General features: G+C 53.2%; 1 protein-coding gene across 1 annotated transcript in view; it reads right to left on the minus strand.

The window, feature by feature from the left end:
- The window catches only part of MMEL1 (membrane metalloendopeptidase like 1), a 33,887-nt gene extending 22,352 nt beyond the window's left edge, over positions 1 to 11,535 (minus strand). Inside the window, exon 1 of the mRNA XM_047791706.1 lies at positions 11,257 to 11,535. Within this exon, the coding sequence (XP_047647662.1) occupies positions 11,257 to 11,410 (154 nt within the window). The 5' untranslated portion in view covers positions 11,411 to 11,535. The remainder of the gene's footprint in view (positions 1 to 11,256) is intronic.
- Between the last annotated feature and the right edge of the window lie 6,554 nt (positions 11,536 to 18,089).

Genomic DNA, 18,089 nt, shown 5'->3' on the forward strand with positions numbered 1-18,089 from the left:
TTCATGGGTTGGAAGACAGTATTATTGCCAATTCTTCCCACTTCGATCTACAGATTCCAGATAATTCCCAACAAAATCCCAGTGAGCTATTTTGTGTTTATTGACCAATTGATTCTGAAGGTTGTAGAGCAAAAATAGAGAACTAGAACAGCCAGTGGTGAAGGAGAATGGAAGCTGGAAGAGACACAGGACTTGATTTCAAGACTTATGATAAGGCTGCTAGTATCCAGGATGCATGGTATTGGCAAAAGAAGAGACCGATAGATCAATCAGTCCAACAGACTCAAGAGCCCAGGAATGGATCCACGCAAATACAGGCACTTTTCTTTGACAGAGGAGCAAAGGCAATTTGTTGGAGAAAGTATAGCCATTCAAGAAATGTACCCAAAGGAACAACTGGACATTCAAGTACAAAAACAAAGCAAGAAATTAGACACGGGCCTTATGCCTGCACAAAAATTAACACAAAACCAACCACAGACTTAAAGATAATATGCACATCTTGGATTTCCCACTGCAGTGCAGTGGGTTAAGGATCGGTCTGCAGTGGCTCAGGCTGCAAAAGGTGTGGGTGTGATCCGCAGCCTGGCACAATGGGTTAAAGAGTTCGGTCTTGCAGCAGCTGCAGTGTCGGTCTCCGCTGCAGCTCGGATCCAGTCCCTGGCCCGGGAAAGTTCATATGCGGCAGGTGCAGCTATTAAAAAAAATGCACATTTATAAAATTTCCTTTTTTTCTTTTTAATGATTTTTATTTCTTCCCATTTTAGCTGGTTTACAGTGTTCTGTCAGTTTTCCACCGTGCAGCCAGGTGAGCCAGTCACACACACCCACACACATTCTTTTTTCTCACATTATCGGGCTCCATCGTAAGTGGACATAGATGTAGTTCCCGGCGCTATACAGAAGGCTCTCATGGCTTATCCATTCCCAAGGCTATAAAACTTCCTGAAGACAGAAGAAAATCTACATGACCTTGGGTTTGATGATGATTTTTAAAATACAACACAAAGGTTAGGGAACCAGTGTTGTCACTGCCGTGGCTCAGGTTCGATCCCGCCTGGGAACTTCTGTATGCCATGGGTCAGGCCCCCCAAATACAAGGCAAATAACACGAGCCCTGAAAGAAAAAGCTAACAAATGAGACTTTATTAAAATGAAAACTGTTCTGTGAAAGATGTGTCAAGAGAATGAAGAGATGAGCCACAAACTGTGAGAAAATATTTGCTGACGCATATCTGATATCCAAAAAGGACGAAGAGCTCTCAAAACTCAACAGTAAAAAAACAAAGTCCCAACTAAAAACTGGGCAAAGGATGTGAAGGCACCAAAGAAGATACAAGGTTGAAAAATAAACTTCTGCAAAGATGCGCAAATCAATCATTTATCACCAGCGAATTGTAAATTAAAACAACAATGAGACACCACTGCACACCTATTTGAATGTCTAAAAAAAATAAATAAATAATTGATGATGGAGCTCCCTGGTGGCTCAGTGGGGCAAGGATCTGGCATTGTCAGTGCAGTGGCTTGGGTTGCTGCTTTGGTGTGGGTTTGATCCCTGGCCTGGGAACTTCCACATGCTGAGGGTGCAGCCAGAGAGAGAGAGAGAGAGAGAACTGATGATATTAACTTCTGGTGACGGTGCAGAGCCGTCATAGCTAGTGCGGAAGAAAGCTGTGCAGCCACCTTGGAAGACAGTTTGGCAGTTTCTTACAAAAGCAAACACGGTGCTGCAAGAGGATCCAGCAAATCCACTCCTAGGTGTTTGCCCAACTGCCTTCAAAACTCATGTCCTACACAAAAACCCGAATGGGAAAGTTTAGAGCAGCTTTATTTATAACTTCAAAAAACTGGAAGAAAACATGGGTTAATGGACAAACTGCATTAAATTCATACAACAGAATTATTATTCAGCAATAAGGGGAAAAAGCTGCCAAGCCACAGGAGGTATGGATGGATCCTAAGTGCTCATTACTAAGTGAAAGAAAGCAGGCTGAAAAAGCTGCATACATTGATTCTAATTCTATGACATTCTGCAGAAAGAGAAAGACAAATACCATATGATATCACTTATATGTGAAATCTAAAATATGGCATAAATGAACCTATCTGCAAAACAGAAACAGACTCACAGGCATAGAGAACAGACATGTGGTTGCCACGGGGGAGAGAGGGAGGGAGGGGGAATTTGGGCTTAGTGGATGCAAACTATTACACTGAGGATGGAGAAGCAATGGGGTCCCACCGTACAGCGCAGGGAACTGTACACCATCTCCTGGGATAGGCCATGATGGAAAGGAATATTTTTAAAAAGACTCTCTCTCTCTTTATCTCTCTTCACACAGAAAGAGCAGGTCGCCAGGTGGATGCCCTGGTTGGTGGGAAGGAATGATGATCAGAACCAGGATGGTAAGTGGAGGGTCAACCGGGTAAATGATGTGTTCCTGGAACCCACACGGCCTCTGACGGACTCACTTCCAGCTAGACAGACAAAACCAGCACAAATGGCCAGCCCTGGATGGTAAGTTTGCGCCTTCTCCATGCCTGTACCCCTCCCCTCTCCCCCCCAGCATTCCCAGCACGGGCCGCCATAACCTTCCAGTTGGGGGGAATACGTGGGATAACGTCATCGGATGCCATAGCTCCAGATTTGCCTGAGGAGGAGTTCCCGTTGTGGCTCAGCAGTGAACAAACCTGACTAGCATCCATGAGGACGCAGGTTCGATCCCTGGCCTCGCTTAGTGGGTTAAGGATCTGGCATTTCTGTGAGCTGTGGTAGGTGGCAGATGTGGCTTGGATCTGGCGCGGCTGTGGCTGTGGCGTAGGCTGGCGGCTGCAGCTCCAATTTGACCCCTAGCCTGGGAACCTCCAAATGCTGCGGGTACAGCCCTAAAAAGCAAAAGGAAAAAAAAGAAAAGAAGAAGATTGCCTGAGGATGCAGTGGGTTCTTGGGAAAACAATTCCAAAATGGAACCAGACAAGACGGTCATGTTTTTTGCACACAACCCTTTAACTCACGCCACCTGTTGAATCATCACAGAAGCTTGTAAGTGTTCCCTCCTCCATCTTCCCCATGAGAAGACTAACAGGCATGTGGGGTGAGGCACCCGAGGCTGGTCACTAGCCGGGGTGGAGTCTGGGCATCCGGCCCCCATATTCTCATTCAAAATCTCTGTCCTTCGGAGCAAGCCAAAAAGCAAAACAGAAAGGCCTTTGCCACAAAGGCTGCATAGAAATGAGATCTTCTGGGGTTCCCGCTGTGGGTCAGCGGGTTACAAACCTGACTATTATCCATGAGGATGCGAGTTCGATTCCTGGCCTCAATTAGTGGATTAAAGATCTGGTATTGTCGTGAGCTGTGGTGTAGGTTGCAGACATGGCTTGGATCCCATGTTGCTGAGGCTGTGGTGTAGGCTGGCAGCTACAGCTCATTTTGACCCCTAGCCTGGGAACCTCCATGTGTCTCAGGGGTGGCCCTAAAAAACAAACAAACAAAAAAAGAAAAATAAAAAATCAAAAGAAATCTTCCTCTTATGCTTGAACAGGAGCAAGAAGACACACAGCAAACAGACCCCAAACAGGGATGTTTTTCCCATTGAGATTCCGGAGGGAGTTGCCTTCCTTGTCCTTAATTGACGTGTGTCTCTGTTTTTTTATATTTGCTTGAATAACTTCAAGCAAAAATAACTTGAATATGCCTATTATTTTCACGTAGACACTCTACATTAAAACAACAACAACAACAAAAAATAACAACTGACATTTTCCTCTGAAAATTTTGTTGTTCTCCTGAAGGTTGGCCTGGATGGAAATAATTTGTTTCCTTTTTCTGTCTTGTCTCCCTGTCTCTGTCTCAGTCCCTCTGTGTCTGTCTGGCTGTCTCGCTCTGTCTCTAACAGGAGAGGGCCAGGAAGAACTTTACTGAGTGGAAAACAGCAGTCCTCCCTGGAGAACATATAACCACTGGCTGGTTGGCATGGAGGTTCGGGGTGAGTTCCTTTGACCCTGTGGTCAAGGAAACCTCAAGCTGAGAGATTAATTTTAGGCTGGTAGCACCCCAGGGTGCCTAATGGAAACAAACACACGTATTCTCTGGAGGGAAACTTTCTCAGCCCAAGTAACACGGGATTCTCAGAGACAAAGCCAATTTGAATGCGGACTCATGTTTATGAACAGACAAGCTTCCATGGGGAGAAACAGTACACAGCAGACTAGAACCCCAAGGATTTCATATTTGGGGATCATCTGACCCATAATGTGGAAGCTGGCATCATGGGCCCCACACCTTGACGTCCCCCTGCAGCTGTGCTCTTGGAGTTGCTCCCACTGAGGGCAGAGACTATTTCCCCCTCTCTTCACTGTGGGCTTGTCCTCTGGCTTTGTTGACAGAATGAGGTGGACATGATGCACTGCACCTCTGGGTCCAGGAGGACTTGTGTGTTTCTGCTTGTCCCTTGAACATCTGTAAGGAGAGTGACCTGCTTGCTGGTCCTCAGAGGAGGGTGAAAATCATGGGACAGAGCTGCCCCAGCTGAGCCTGACAAGGGCCCACCTATGGGTGTCTGTTAGGATTAATAATCATCGTTTTAAGCCCCTTGAGTGTTGGGGTGGTTTGTTAGGCAGCAGTAGCTAGCTAATGCAGAAAAACCCAAATGTGTTTGAATTACTGAAAGAAAAGTTAAAAACAAGGGCAAAGAAAAATGGAAAAAGAGGAGTTCCTGTCGTGGCGCAGTGGTTAACGAATCCGACTAGGAACCATGGGGTTGTGGGTTCGGTCCCTGCCCTTGCTCAGTGGGTTAATGATCTGGCGTTGCCGTGAGCTGTGGTGTAGGTTGCAGACGCGGCTCGGATCCCGTGTTGCTGTGGCTCTGGCATAGGCCAGTGGCTGTGGCTCCGATTCGACCCCTAGCCTGGGAACCTCCATATGCCGCAGGAGCGGCCCAAAGAAATAGCAAAAAGACAAAAAAAAAAAAAAAAAAAGAAGAATGGAAAAAGAATTACTTGAGAAAAGAATCACTTGGAAATTCTAGAAATAAAGAGAATGTAATTATTGAAATTAAATTTTAAAAAGTCCAAAATGGATGGGTTAAGTGGTAGATACAACAGAACTGGAGGTAGATTTAGTGAATTTGAATGTAGTTCTGAAGAATTTACCCGGAATGCAGGGCAATGTCAAAGAAACGTAAACCTTTCCTTAAAAGACATGGAAGATGGAGAAAAACTGAGTGCATATGTAATCAGAATTTTAGGGAAGAACAGAGATGATGTGAGACACACAATATTAAAAAGACAGTGGTGGAGTCCCTGCTTTGGCACAGTGGGTTAAGAATCCTACTGCAGTGCCTGGGTGGCCATGGTGGTGTGGATTCAACCCCTGGCCTGGTGCAGTGGGTTAAAAGATACAGTGTTGCCATGGCTGTGGTGTCCGCCCCAGCTGTGGCTCAGATTCAGTCCCTGATCTGGGAACTTCCATATGCCATGGGTGTGGCCACACAAAAACAAAACAAAACACAGTGGCCACAAGTTTCAAAAATCGGTGAGTTATTAATGCTCACTCCCAAGAATCCCAACAGATCCAAAGCAGAATAAACAGAAAGAGCTCCATCGCTGGATACCCCATGGTGAAAATGCAGAGTGCCAAAGGGAAAATAGCTCAGCAGGGGAAAAGTTCACTTGACAAGAATGAAAATTAGTTTGTACCAGATTTCTGAACAGCAGCAATAAAAGTCAGAAGACAGTGAAATTAAATCTTCAAGATATTGAGAGAATGTAACTAAGCCTGGATTTGTTTAACTGGTTAAATGATTACTGAAGTTTGAATGCCAAATAAAGCCTTTTTCAAATAAACAAGTTTCATTACTGAAAGATTGTTTTAAAGCTGTGTTCCAGGTCCCTAGACTAACTGACTAATATGCCTGCCCATTTCTGGGTGCGAATATCCTAGACTGACTTAGCTAGAGGTCTCCTGCCACTAGGGGAAGGGCAGGAGACTCAGGGACAAGGCAAAGTGTGATGGACACAGGGATGGGGCAGGGATGCTGTGACAGCTCCACTCCAAGATTGAGACTGGGCCAAACACCAGATCCCCACCCCAGCATGAGCCAAACACTAAAAAACAAACTACCACCAGTGGAGGAGCAGCAGCATGGAGAGAACCTACTATGTCGCACACATCCAGGGACTGCCGAGAGCCAAGGCTGGAGCAGAACAGAGGGGAACCTCTGGCCCTCTAGGCTCTCTTCTCTAAGCACAGGTAAGCGTCATCATAGCTGGAGAAAGGTGAAGTCTAAGGTGCACCGAGGGGGACAGAGTGAAAAAAACCCAAATCGGCCGACTCCTGAGTAGATGATCTCTGCCTCTCATACCAACAGACTGACAGAACAGGCTGCCTATTTCTGGGTACGACTGCTCACCTTGGTCTCTGCTGTTTCTCTCAGGGTGTTCGGCACTCAGTAAAAATTCCACCTCCCCACCCCCCACACACATGAGAAAGCAATCAGAGAACTAGACTCAGAAGTAGCTCAGATATTGGCGTTATCAGAGAAGGACTCCAAAATAACTATGGTGGATCTAATAGAAAAAGTGGGTTATATGAATGAACAGATAAGAAATTTCAGCAAAGAGATGGAAACTATAAAAAGGAGTCAAATGGAAATATCAGAAATAAAAAAAGCATGTTATCGGAGGTGAAGAATTTCTTTGGCTGACCAGCGCAATGGATATAGCTGAGGAAAGAACCAGTGAACCTGAAGACTAATTAGGGTCAAATTGTTTAAACTGTATCACAATGAGTAAAAGAATGAACAAGGAGTTCCTGTCATGGCTCAGCGGAAGTGAATCTGACTAGGATCCATGATATTGCAGGTTCGATCCCTGGCCTCGCTCAGTGGGTTAAGGATCCAGTGTCACTGTGAGCTGTGGTGTGGGTCACAGATGAGGCTTGGATCTGCTGTGGCTGTGGCTGTGGTGTAGGCTGGCGGCTACAGCTCCTATTCAACCCCTAGCCTGGGAACTTTGATATGCCACAGGTACGTCCCTAAAAGGACAAAAGACAAAAAAAAAAAAAAAAGAACAAAATTTGAATGGGGCATCCAAAAACTGTGGGATAATATCAGACCACCCTACAGACATGTGTACAGAGACAGAGAGAGGGGCAGGATAAATATTTGAATAGAATGGCTGAGAGTTTACCAAAATTAGTGAAAGACAGTAAAGGCCCAAATTCCCGAAGAGGCAAACAGTATAAATACCAACACATGCACCCCCCCTAGACACAGCCAAACTGTTATAAACCAAAGATAAGGAGAAAAATTTGAGGGTAGCCAGACAAAGCAGAAACATTACCCATAGACAACCAAAGATAGGAATTACAGTAGCCTTTTCACCTGAAACTATATTGGCCAGAAGGCAACAGAGTAACTAAGCAAAAAAACTTGCCAACCCTGAATTCTATGCCCAGAGAAAATATCTTTCAAAATGCAAATGAAACAAGGGCTTTCTCAGACAAAACAGAAGCTGAGAGAATTCACTGCCAGCACATTTGCACTACAACAGATGTTAAAGAAAGTTCTTTATGGAGAAAAGTGATGCCAGATGGGAATTTGGATCTCCTTAAAAATGAAAAGCATTGGCTAAGGAAAAGAAAAAAGCTGAGCGAGCCTGGTAAGGCTCACCCAGAGCTAGAATTCATGGAATTCTGGAAAGACAGTTACATCCTTGATTTTGTGTAGGCTCCACTGATATTATCACACCTTATAACTACCTGCTGATTGTTGTGAAGAGCAAGGATTATCCTATTTTGAAGATTTACAGATTTCTTGGCTCTCGGGAATGAGGAGGATCTTTCAGAAGCAAGTAGAATAAGTCATGGAGGGTCAAAGCCCATCAAACCAGCTCTGCCCTGTGTCTCAGGTCAGGAACTGTCGGAAGGACCTTTTCATTCAAACTGATAACCTTTCACAGGAGAGAGCAAATTGTAAACCATTGTGCAAAATAAAAAGCTGCTCCCTTTTGCTGTTTTAGGGCCACACCTGAGGCACATGGAAGTTCCCAGGCTAGGGGTTGAACTGGAGCTGCAGCTGCAGGCCACGCCACAGCCACAGCCGCAGCAACGCAGAATCCTAGCTGTGTCTGTGACCTACACCAGAGCTCATGGCAACACTGGATCCTTAACCCACTGAGTGAGGCCAGGGATCCAACCTGTGTCTTCATGGATGCTAGTCGGGTGTGTAACCTGCTCAACCATGACGGGAACTTCCTGTCATTAAATAATGGGTAAAAAAAAAAAAAAAGAAACTTCTTAAATCAGGTAGCTATTAGTGATAAGAAAATCAAATAATAAGAAGGAAAGGAAATGTAATCCAATGATTCTTCGTAGCTCAGCTGTAAAAAATACCCACTTAATAGAACCACTGTAGTGATGATGATGGATTTATCCCAAAGTAACGGATACACTTCTGCCAGGACAGCGGAAGCCTGCGTGGCTTGAGGAGCTAAACTGGCCTCCCGTTTGGGATGTCAATAACAATATTGATAGTAGGTCAATGACAAAATCATTATTAAAGCTGATCAAAGAGCATGACAGACATTTTCCTAGGGTTATTGAGGCACCGAATCATTGAACCCTCATGTATATACCTCTGTGTTATGTTCCAGTTTGCAGATAAGGACACTGAGGCAAAGAAGTATGAAATAAAACTTCCAGGGTCACAGAGCTAGGATGCGTGTGTGCAGGGGGGGCTGGCTAGCCCACAGGCCAAGCTGTTGGCCGTGGGGGGGGCATAGGGTGGGGGAGGTGCCAGTAAAGCCCAGCCAGGTTATTGGACTCAGGGGGTTATTAACCACAACCTCGTGGCACCTTTCCGTGATCGAACACTGCCAATAAAGAGAGAAGGGACCAGAGACAAGATTTAGACACGTGAGAAGACACCCTGCCCAGTGCAGGTGCCAGCAGTGTCTTTCTATAAAAGGCCAGCTCGGAAATATTTTAGCCTTTGGGAGCCACATGAGACTGTCTCCCCTATTCAACTTAGCTCTTGCAACAGGAACACGGCCATAGACCAAACATAAGCGAATGGACACAGCTGTGTTCCGATAAAACTTTATTTACAAAAACAGGCAGTGGGCCAGATATGGCCCACAGGCCATAGTTTGGCGACCTCAGCACTGGACGAGTATGGCTGCTTCTGAGGAGCAGGATGCCAGGAAGGCAGGAGTGTGGGTAAGGGACAGTATGTCCTGCTCTGAAATTTTTTTTTTTTTTTTTTTAGGGCCGTACCCATGGCATATGCAGGTTCCCAGGCTAGCGGTATAATCGGAGCTATAGCTGCTGGCCGACACCACAGCCACAGCAATGTGGGATCCGAGCTGCATCTGGGACCTACACCACAGCTCATGGCAACACTGGATCCTTAGCCCATTGATGGAGGCCAGGGATCGAACCCAAGTCCTTATGGATGCTAGTCGGGTTCGTTAACCACTGAGTCACAACAGGAACTCCCCCCCTGCTCTGAATTTTATTAAAAAAAACCAAACATTTCCTTCTCTGAAAAAGATTTATAACTTCTGAAATAAATATTAACACAAAAAATCTAAAACAACCATTAAAAGACTAGAAATATAAAACTGCCAAGCTAGCTGGGGGAAAATGGAGTGAAAAATAATGGGTCAGTGTCAAAGAAGTCAAGAAAAAAGAGGCATCAGAAGCCCCAAAGAACAGGGAGAAAACGTGCATTTCCACAATCACAGTGAATGCAGAGACGACATCCTCTGGGTGGAAAATAGAGACAAAAATCCAGCTACACAGGGGGCCACACACCCAAAGCTAAAGAGACAAAGTTTCAAAGAAGAAGGAACACATAGAGAGCAAATGCTAGTTCATATCAGATAGTACAGAATTTAAAACAAAACCAAAAGAAGGCAGAAGGCATTCTTAAGACAAAGGGTCACTGCATAGCCACACTGAGTGAAGAGGCCTGATGCTAAACCTGTATTCACACAAAAATGTAGCCTGAAAATAAGCAGCTTAACACTTGCCGTAGCTACAGGGAAAACTGACAGTTGTCTAGGACAAGATTTTAGCACACCCGTCTTTCCCTAATTGAACGACCCAGAGAATGGACCTAATCAAAGCTGTCCTCCTCCCACGCCCGCCCCGCCTGGTGCCCAGGAAGGTGCAGTGCCCATCGACCCTGACCGGAGCCCTGGAGGTGCCCGAGACGGCCGCACTGGCAGGGTCGCGCCAGGCCCCTGGTCAGGGAGAGCAGCCCCTGGGGGCGGGGAGGGCGGGGCGCCCACCGCGTGCTTGGGCAGCGCCCACTTCTGGTTCACGGCGGGGGTGGGTGGCCCCACCCCAGCGCGGGGCGGCTCCAGCCAGTGCGGGCACATCCAGTACCAAGGCTGTGCTCCCGATTGCTGGGGGTGCCGCGGGGAGCGCAGGGGCTCCGGAGTCCTGAGCCCGCCGGCAGGGCTGCTGAGCCCCCAGGCGCGCGCCGGGAGACTGAGCCTGGATGCCGCTGGGACTGGACCGGGGCCGCCTGGTGCCCAGGGCCAGGCACGCGAGCCCTCACCCCCGCCCGCCATGCCTCCTGACCGCAGAGGGGACCGTCCCGGCTCCTCTACATCGGCCTTGGCCGGGACAGGAGAGTGGGCAGTTCCGCAGGGCAGCCCTGGCGCCCCCATCTCCCGCGGACCCCAGCCCGGGCCCCTCCCCTCATCCTGCAATAAGCAGAGCCCGGGAATTCGTGGAGACCTGGGCCCTCGGGGGGCCGGGAGGAGCAGCCCAGCAGGTTCTCGGCAGGACGGCAGCCGGGGAGGCGGCAGTGAGCCTGGCGGGCGGGAGGGCCGCTGCGCTGCGGTCCCCGGCGCCGGAGCGCGGGCTCCTGCTGCTGGGCCGGCCGGGAACTGCAGCGCCCCCGGCAGCAGGACCGCACTGCCTGCGCGGAGGGGAGGGGGCCGCGGGATCGGGGGACCTGGTCTGCCGCATCTCGGGAGGCCCGCAGCGGCCCGCAGGCTTGGAGCCTGCAGAAGCAGCCTGGTGGCAGCCCGCGCCTGGGCAGAGCTTTCTGGAAGGGGTCCCGGCCCCCGGCAGGTCAGAGCCCCTCCTCTCCAGGCTGCAGCACAGCCCCGAGGCCTCTGGTACCCAGCGCAGACCCCGCCTGCCCCACTGCACGAGGCTGGCTCGTCCAGGGCGGGCGGGCACGCAGACCTTCCGGAGGTTGGGTGGCGGGTCCGGGAGGAGGGGGCGCCCCCACTCACCTCGGCTGTGGGCGTAGAGGAGGCCCAGGGTGACCAGGGCGCCCGTCACCAGGATCAGCAACAGAAGCAGCGCCCCCTCCAGGAAGCCTCGGTGCTTCTGACCCGAGTGGCCTGCGATCGGCACGGTCCCCACTGGGTTCTCGGGCTTCCCCATCACAAGTCTCTGGACCGGGAAAGCGCACCACTGAGATGTCCCAGGCCAAGGGCAGGGGCGGTGTCCACCCAGGGTGGGGCACCAGGGCAGGGGGGACGTGCAGCTCCGGAGGCCCTGCCTGAGGCCAGCGGGCAGCAGGTGTCGGGCATGTCGGGTGCCCGGCCTCCTCTCCATCCCAAGTCCACAGCAGCCTGGCAGCTCAGGGGCTTCCTCCTCCCTGGGCGGGAGACAGAGGGCCTTGGGGTGCCGGGGGTGGGGCAGGCTGTGCCTGCAGGCCCTGGTGGCAGTCCATTCTCTAGTTGGGCCTTTCCAAGCATGCTCTCTGGTAGGGGTGGTCCAGGGACACTAGGCTCACAGCTTGGGGTAGGCACAAGACCCTGGGGGCCCAGCTCCCGGGCTTGCGGAGGGGCTTCTGCAGTGGCCCCTGCTGGGGGCTCTCCAGCTGTGGGGGGGAGGGGGTCTTGGAGTTGTGGGCCAGGCTGCCATCAGGGACACCCTCTGGGAGGTGGCTTGGGCCATTGGGCTCCCTGCCCACTGTTCCTGTCTGGAGCTCAAAGGGCAAGGGGGAGGCGAGAATGACTGGCACTCATGTAGCAGTGACCTCCCAGGCCAAGGAAGGACCAGGCAGGGCAGCTCCCCTCCGTCACTACAGAGGGGGCACCTTCTCCAACCAGCCGGGCTGTGACAGCCAGGCAGTGAGCAGAGGTGCAGGAGAGTTTGCTGCCCTGGTCAGGAGGGAACGACTGCCCGAGGGCTCACGGTGGCACCTGCTCCCTCTGCGGGCATGTGAGCATGGGTGCAGGGGAGCGGATGAGTGGGTGAGTGTGCATGTGTGTGTGTACACGTGTGCACATGTTCTTGGCTGCATGTCTGTGAGTGTGCACTTGGAGGCCTGCCTCCAAAAGGGCCCCTGGGGAGAGCTGGCTGTCCTTCAGGGCTTCCAGTCCTGATCTGAGCTCACCCTCCTGGGGGGGGGGGGGAGGGGGCTGGAGCCTAGTCCTGCGCCAGGTCAGAGGACAGACCCTGTCCTGCCCACGGGCAGGTAAGCGCAGCCCCAAGGCCCACCAGGGCTGGGTGAGATGCCCTCACCTGCCAGCACCCGGGGTCTGCCTGAGTTCTGTCCCAGGACAGGGGGCGGGTCTTGGGTCTCTCAATGCTCTGGCCTCACCTGGCACATGGCCCGATGAGAGAGAAGCCAGGCCTGCTCTGATCTCAGCAGCCTCTGCCCCCATAGCTCTCTCTGCACCCCCACCGCCCTCCTTCCCCCACCCCAGGTCCCTGATGCCCCTCCCCCCGGAAGTCCCTACTTGGGGTCACCTTGGCCAGGCCTTCCCCGGGTCACCTGCCAGCAGACCTGACCTGCTTCTCACCACCGCACCTTTGGTTCCACGTCTATGGCCCTTATTTCTGTTTCTGTTGCCCCCTCCCCCTCAGGAATGTCAGTGCCAGGGAATAGGGGGCGCCTTCTGCCTGGTCCCCAGGACCTGGACTCACGCCCCTGCCCCTGGAATCGTCCATCAACCTCTGTTGAATGAATGAGTGAGGAGTGAGGGGGGTTAGGCTGGGTGAGTCCGAGCCTTGCCTAGCTTGTGGCCCTGGTTCACCAGCATCTTCTAGCCTCGCCTAGCTTGTGGCCCTGGTTCACCAGCATCTTCTTTCTCTGATCAGAAGAGCTCACGCTCTGGTCACCCATGTCCCTCTGTCCTGCTGGCTTTGGGGCGCCCGTGTAACAAAAGGTGCTTACACAGTACAGACGTTCAAGTGGAGGGCTGAGGACAGAGCCGGACACCGAGAATGGCAGAAGGGGGCCGCGGTGGCCAGCGATAGGCAGCTGAAGTCCCCACCTCTCTAGAGACGTGCCTGTGGCCTCTCTGGCCTCTGCTGCCCACTGGACCAATAGGGGTGCCTACAGGCGGGGCAGGGGTTGGGAGGCTGTGCGGGGGGGGGGCCTGCCAACCCCTGAGACAGGTGAGGCCCTGTGTACGATGCTCCACTCACGGCCTGGGAAATGGGCTGGCGCTCAGAGGCGGTTCTCCAGGAAACCTGGCCGCAGCTCACCACCAGGTCACTCAGGAAGGACCGCCACGCACAGGCAGGTCTCAGAAGGCTGGGTCGGGGGGCTGGAGACGTGGCTGCAGGCGGGGCCGCGTGGCTGGTGAGGCTTCCAGGCCTGGAAGCCTCCTTTGTGATGCGGGTCCGTTCCCTGGAGGCGGGAACCCCTCCTGCTCAGAGTCAGAAAGTTCCATCCGGGTTGGGGGGGAGGGGCAGAGAGCTGCCCCTGGGGCCCCTGCTGAGTGGGAAGGGAAGGCTGTAGGCTCTGCCTCCTACCCCTCTGCCCTGCCCTCGTTCTTGATGCTTCAGCCCAAATGGGCCCCAAGGCTCCTGGGAAGGAGACCAGACCCTTCTCATCCTGCCCCCCTGCCTGAGAACCACCCTGGCAGTGGGGTTCCTTTTCCTCCACCTCCAGTGAGGGTGGTGGGTCCTGGGGCCTTGCTGGGATATAAGGGGGGCATGCCTGCTCATCATGACGGGGCAGGGGCAGAGCTGCAGGGGAGGGTGCCCACCCAGAAACACCCACATATGGCCAGCTGCCTCCCTCTGACCAGGGACACTTGAGCCTCAGATCCTGCCCCCCAGGAGGCAGGTGGCTCTGGCTGGGGACAGGAGAGGCCTTCCGGGCCTGGCAGTGGCACCCCAGGGCTTCAGCGTGCAACTCGCTGATGGGGCTGGAGTTGGGGGGCTTCGAGCAGACCCCCGTCACAACCCAGAAGTCCCTTCTTCAGGCCTGACTTGGTCACCAGAGCACCAGCACGGGTCTGCTTCCGTTTCAGAACCCCAGGGACCGAGGGATCCCCCAGGCTCCTGGGGTGTCTGGGCAGGGCCAGGCCTCAGAGCCCAGGGTCCACTGGTGGCCGCCTGCTCACGGAAGGCCTGCGCTGGGTCCTGCTGGGATATACCAGCCCACGTTCAGGTGGCCTCCTAGGGTGGCCCCCGCCCTGGGGGGAGGGCAGCACAGCGGGGGCTCGGATCCCAGAAACCATCCCTGCCCCACAGGCAAGGCTCTCCTCGGCCCCCTGGCTGTCCTGGCAGCATCCCCATGCAACCCCCTGCCCCCCGCTGCCCGTCCATCCCAGCCCTGCCAGGAGTGGCCTGGGCTGCTGGCCTGAATGGAGGAGGTCAAGGCCAGGGGACTGAGAAGCTGGAACTGCCCTTCCTGGTGTGGAAAGTAACATGTCTTTTCCATCCAAGGAAAACTTGGGGACTCCGTTGTGCTCTGGTTTGGGCTGAAACGCCTTCCTACGACCCCCTCCTCGCCCCTCTTCTCCCAGCAACAATTTGTTTCAAATGAGCCACCCGAGGAGAATGTGCGCCCTGACCTGCCCCATGGGAAGGGGACAGGTCCATCCCCTGCGTTAGGGATCCGTAGGGAGGGTCTTGTCTTTTTCGCGAGCGCTTTCTGAGCACCGGCGCCCTTCTGCAGAAGGAAAGCGCCTTGTTGGGATCTCCTCGTGTTCACATGTCTCATTTTCCCGCACTGACCATCCGAGCCATGTCCCCAACACTGGGAGCCACGGAGGTGGCTCGGGGTCCAGCCCGTCAGCTAGAGGCTCCTTCCTAGAGGGTGAGGCCCCCTGCCCTGCCCTGTGCCCTCTGGATGCAGGGCCTGGCCCATCTCTTTCCTACCCACGCTGCCTCCTTCCTGCTCTCCCATCTGTAGCTCCATCAGTGAAAAAGAGAAACCGTGAGTGAGCAAGCGGCACGGAGGCCGGAGGTTCCGGGGGAACCGAGAGGAAGAAGGTGCTGGAGAAGCTGGGGAGAGTCTCCAGGCCAGGGAGCCACAGCCCCGCAGCCCCAGCCAGGACCCTGTGGCCGGAAGCCGGTGTACGGTGTTCAGGCATAGGCTGCCCCCGCCTCCGCCTGGGACCCTCCCTCTGCAGCTATTTCCTCTCTCCCAGGTGGACCCCCGGGCCAGGGGGGCTCCTCGCCCACCCTCCCTGTCTCTCTGCAGCCAGCAGATGTGGGCTGTGGAGTTCCAAGGCCCAGCCTCAGCCCGGGGGTCCCAGGAGGCAGCCTCCAGTGGAGGAAGGGTGGGGACCCTGCCCCCATCAGTCCCAGGACCAGGACAGGTCTGGAGGAGGGAGCCAGGGTCCCCACTGTTGCTGCAGATGCCTGCTTGCCCTTTACTGCTGGGTCCTTCCAGAGAGGTCCAGGTGGGCACAGGGTGTGCCACTGGGAGAAGCAACTGGAGAGCTGGGAGCTGCACCTCGGGAGCCTGGGCACCCCCTGCCAGTCCCCGCTGGCTGTGGGTTAGGGTTGGGAGGGCAGGGGCCTGGGGAGGCTGTCTCCGCCCAGGTATCCATCACTGAGCCCCCGACCCAGTCCCGGTAGCTGGAACCTCCGCCCCGTTCCCTGTAAGGTTTGTCACGAGTCAGAACAGGACAGGTGGGCAGGGCAGGCCCAGCGCCCTGGCTGGGGAACCCCTGGGAGGGGCTCAGGGCTCCGCGGAGGGGCCGAGGGGTGCGGGTGATGGCTGACCGCCTGTGCGGAGGGGCTGGTGGGCTGCTTAGGACTCTGCGGCTGCTCCTTCCACGATCCCAAGAGTTATTCCCCCCGTCACGTAATGAACACGGTTCTATCCAACTACTGCTTCTTTTTATTAAATTCTCGCTGGTCGCGTCACCGTGCGGTTTCTGTCTCTTGAATGGGCCCCGATGATACAGACATGGGCACTAGGAGTGGCCCCAGGAGACACCCCCAAAGATGGGGTTCAGGGCCGGCCAGGTGGTGTCCCGGGGCCTGGCCGTGGGCTCTGACTCCTGGCATGCAGTGGCTTTGTGAGTGACCCTGCTGTCACTGTGCCTGGCTGTGGTGTGCCAGCTGCATCAGGGCCTCGGGAGCTGAGGTGGCACGTGGCTGATGGGAAGGACGGGAGCTCGGGTCTGAGCCCAGCTCCAGCCTTGGCCCCGAACACCCCCTCATTTCTCACAGCCTTGGGACTGATGTGGCTGAAAGTCAAATGGGACCTTTGATCCTGTGAGTGGTACAGTCACTGTGCCGTTGCCTTCACAGCCTCACCAAGTTTCTCATGAGCAAGCTGTGCACGGATTGTGAAGGAATGGGGACCTGACACTAAGAATGGGGCTCTCTGGTTGGCTCAGGTGAAGCCAGGAGCCTTGAGCCGCCGGGTCCTCTGAGCCCCTCCCGTGTCGGAGGAGGTGAGCCTTTCCCCCATAAACCCTGTGAGGCCTCACAGGGGCCAAGCAAGAGGATACTCATTCTACTCAGCCTCCACGATCCGCCCCAGACCCATAAGCAGGATCCAGTCTCGGCACGCTCTGTACTGGGGGGAGGTACAGAGTCTGACCCAGGAAGAGAGAGCGTGTACGCCCAAAGAAGCTCAAGACATGATGAACACTGAGAAACCCCGTATTTATACGTGGGGGTGGCGTCTAGGGTGTCAGACCACACAGAGGGAGTGCAGCGTTGGGCCGGGTTGGCTCTGTCCACATGGGCGCGATGGGCAGAGATTCTCACTGCATGTGTTGGCTCACCTCAGCTGCGGGGAGTGACTCTAACAGTTCACTTGGCTGAGTGAAGTCTGCACTTGACCATGGGCTGCAGAAAATGAGGCTGTGATGCTGGGACCCCCCCACGTATCATCTAGAGGAAGGAGCCCACAGGGGCAGGGAGAGGCCGTGCTGGAGCGGACCTCTCATGCAGGTCTGGTGCCCCCACTACTGCCCCCAGGAGAGGGCACGGGGCTTACTTTCTCCTTGGCTCTCTTTCCGTGATAGATCACAGGAACATGTTTCCTAATTTTGAACCAGCCTTGCCTTCCTGTGTTCCTTGCCCATGGTGCGCAATTCTTGTTTATTTTTTATTGAAATAGAGTTGACTTACAAGTTTGTGTTAATTTCTGTGGCACAGCAAAGTGATTCAGTTATTTGCACATTCTTTTTTCATGTTCTTTCCATGACGGTTTATCACAGGATATCGGCTATAGTTCCCTGTGCGGAACTACAGTCCGTTTTATAGGTGAGAGTTTGCATCTTCTACTCCCAATCCTTCCCTCCCCCACGCCCATCCCCCATGGGGACCACAAGTCTGTTCTCTATGTCTGTGTGTCTGTTTTTGTTTCAAAAGAGTTCATTTGTGTCATATTAAATTAAATTAATTAATTTGTTAATTATTTCAGGGCCACACCTGCAGCAGATGGAAGTTCCCAAGCTAGGGGTCGAATCGGAGCTACAGCTGCCCACCTACACCACAGCAACGCCAGATCTGAGCCACATCTGCGACCTACACCACAGCTGACGGCAACACTGGATCCTTAACCCACTGAGCAAGGCCAGGGATTGAACCTGCAACCTCATGGTTCCTAGTCGGATTCGTTTCCATTGCGCCATGACGGGAACTCCCATTTGTGTCATATTTAGATTCACATATAAGTGATACCCGATGAGGTTTGTCTTCCTCTGGCTTACTTCACTTAGCATGATCACCTCTAGGTCCATCCCACAGCATTATTTTGTTCTTTTTTATGGCTGAATAATGCTTCATTGCATATATGTGCCACATCTTCTTTATCCATTCATCTGCCGATGGACATTTAGGTTGTTTCCATGTCTTGGTTACTGTAATTAGGGCTGCTATAAACGTTGGGGTGCATGCGTGCACC

The sequence above is a fragment of the Phacochoerus africanus genome, chromosome 8, assembly GCF_016906955.1.
Source record: "Phacochoerus africanus isolate WHEZ1 chromosome 8, ROS_Pafr_v1, whole genome shotgun sequence".
NCBI lineage: Eukaryota > Metazoa > Chordata > Mammalia > Artiodactyla > Suidae > Phacochoerus > Phacochoerus africanus.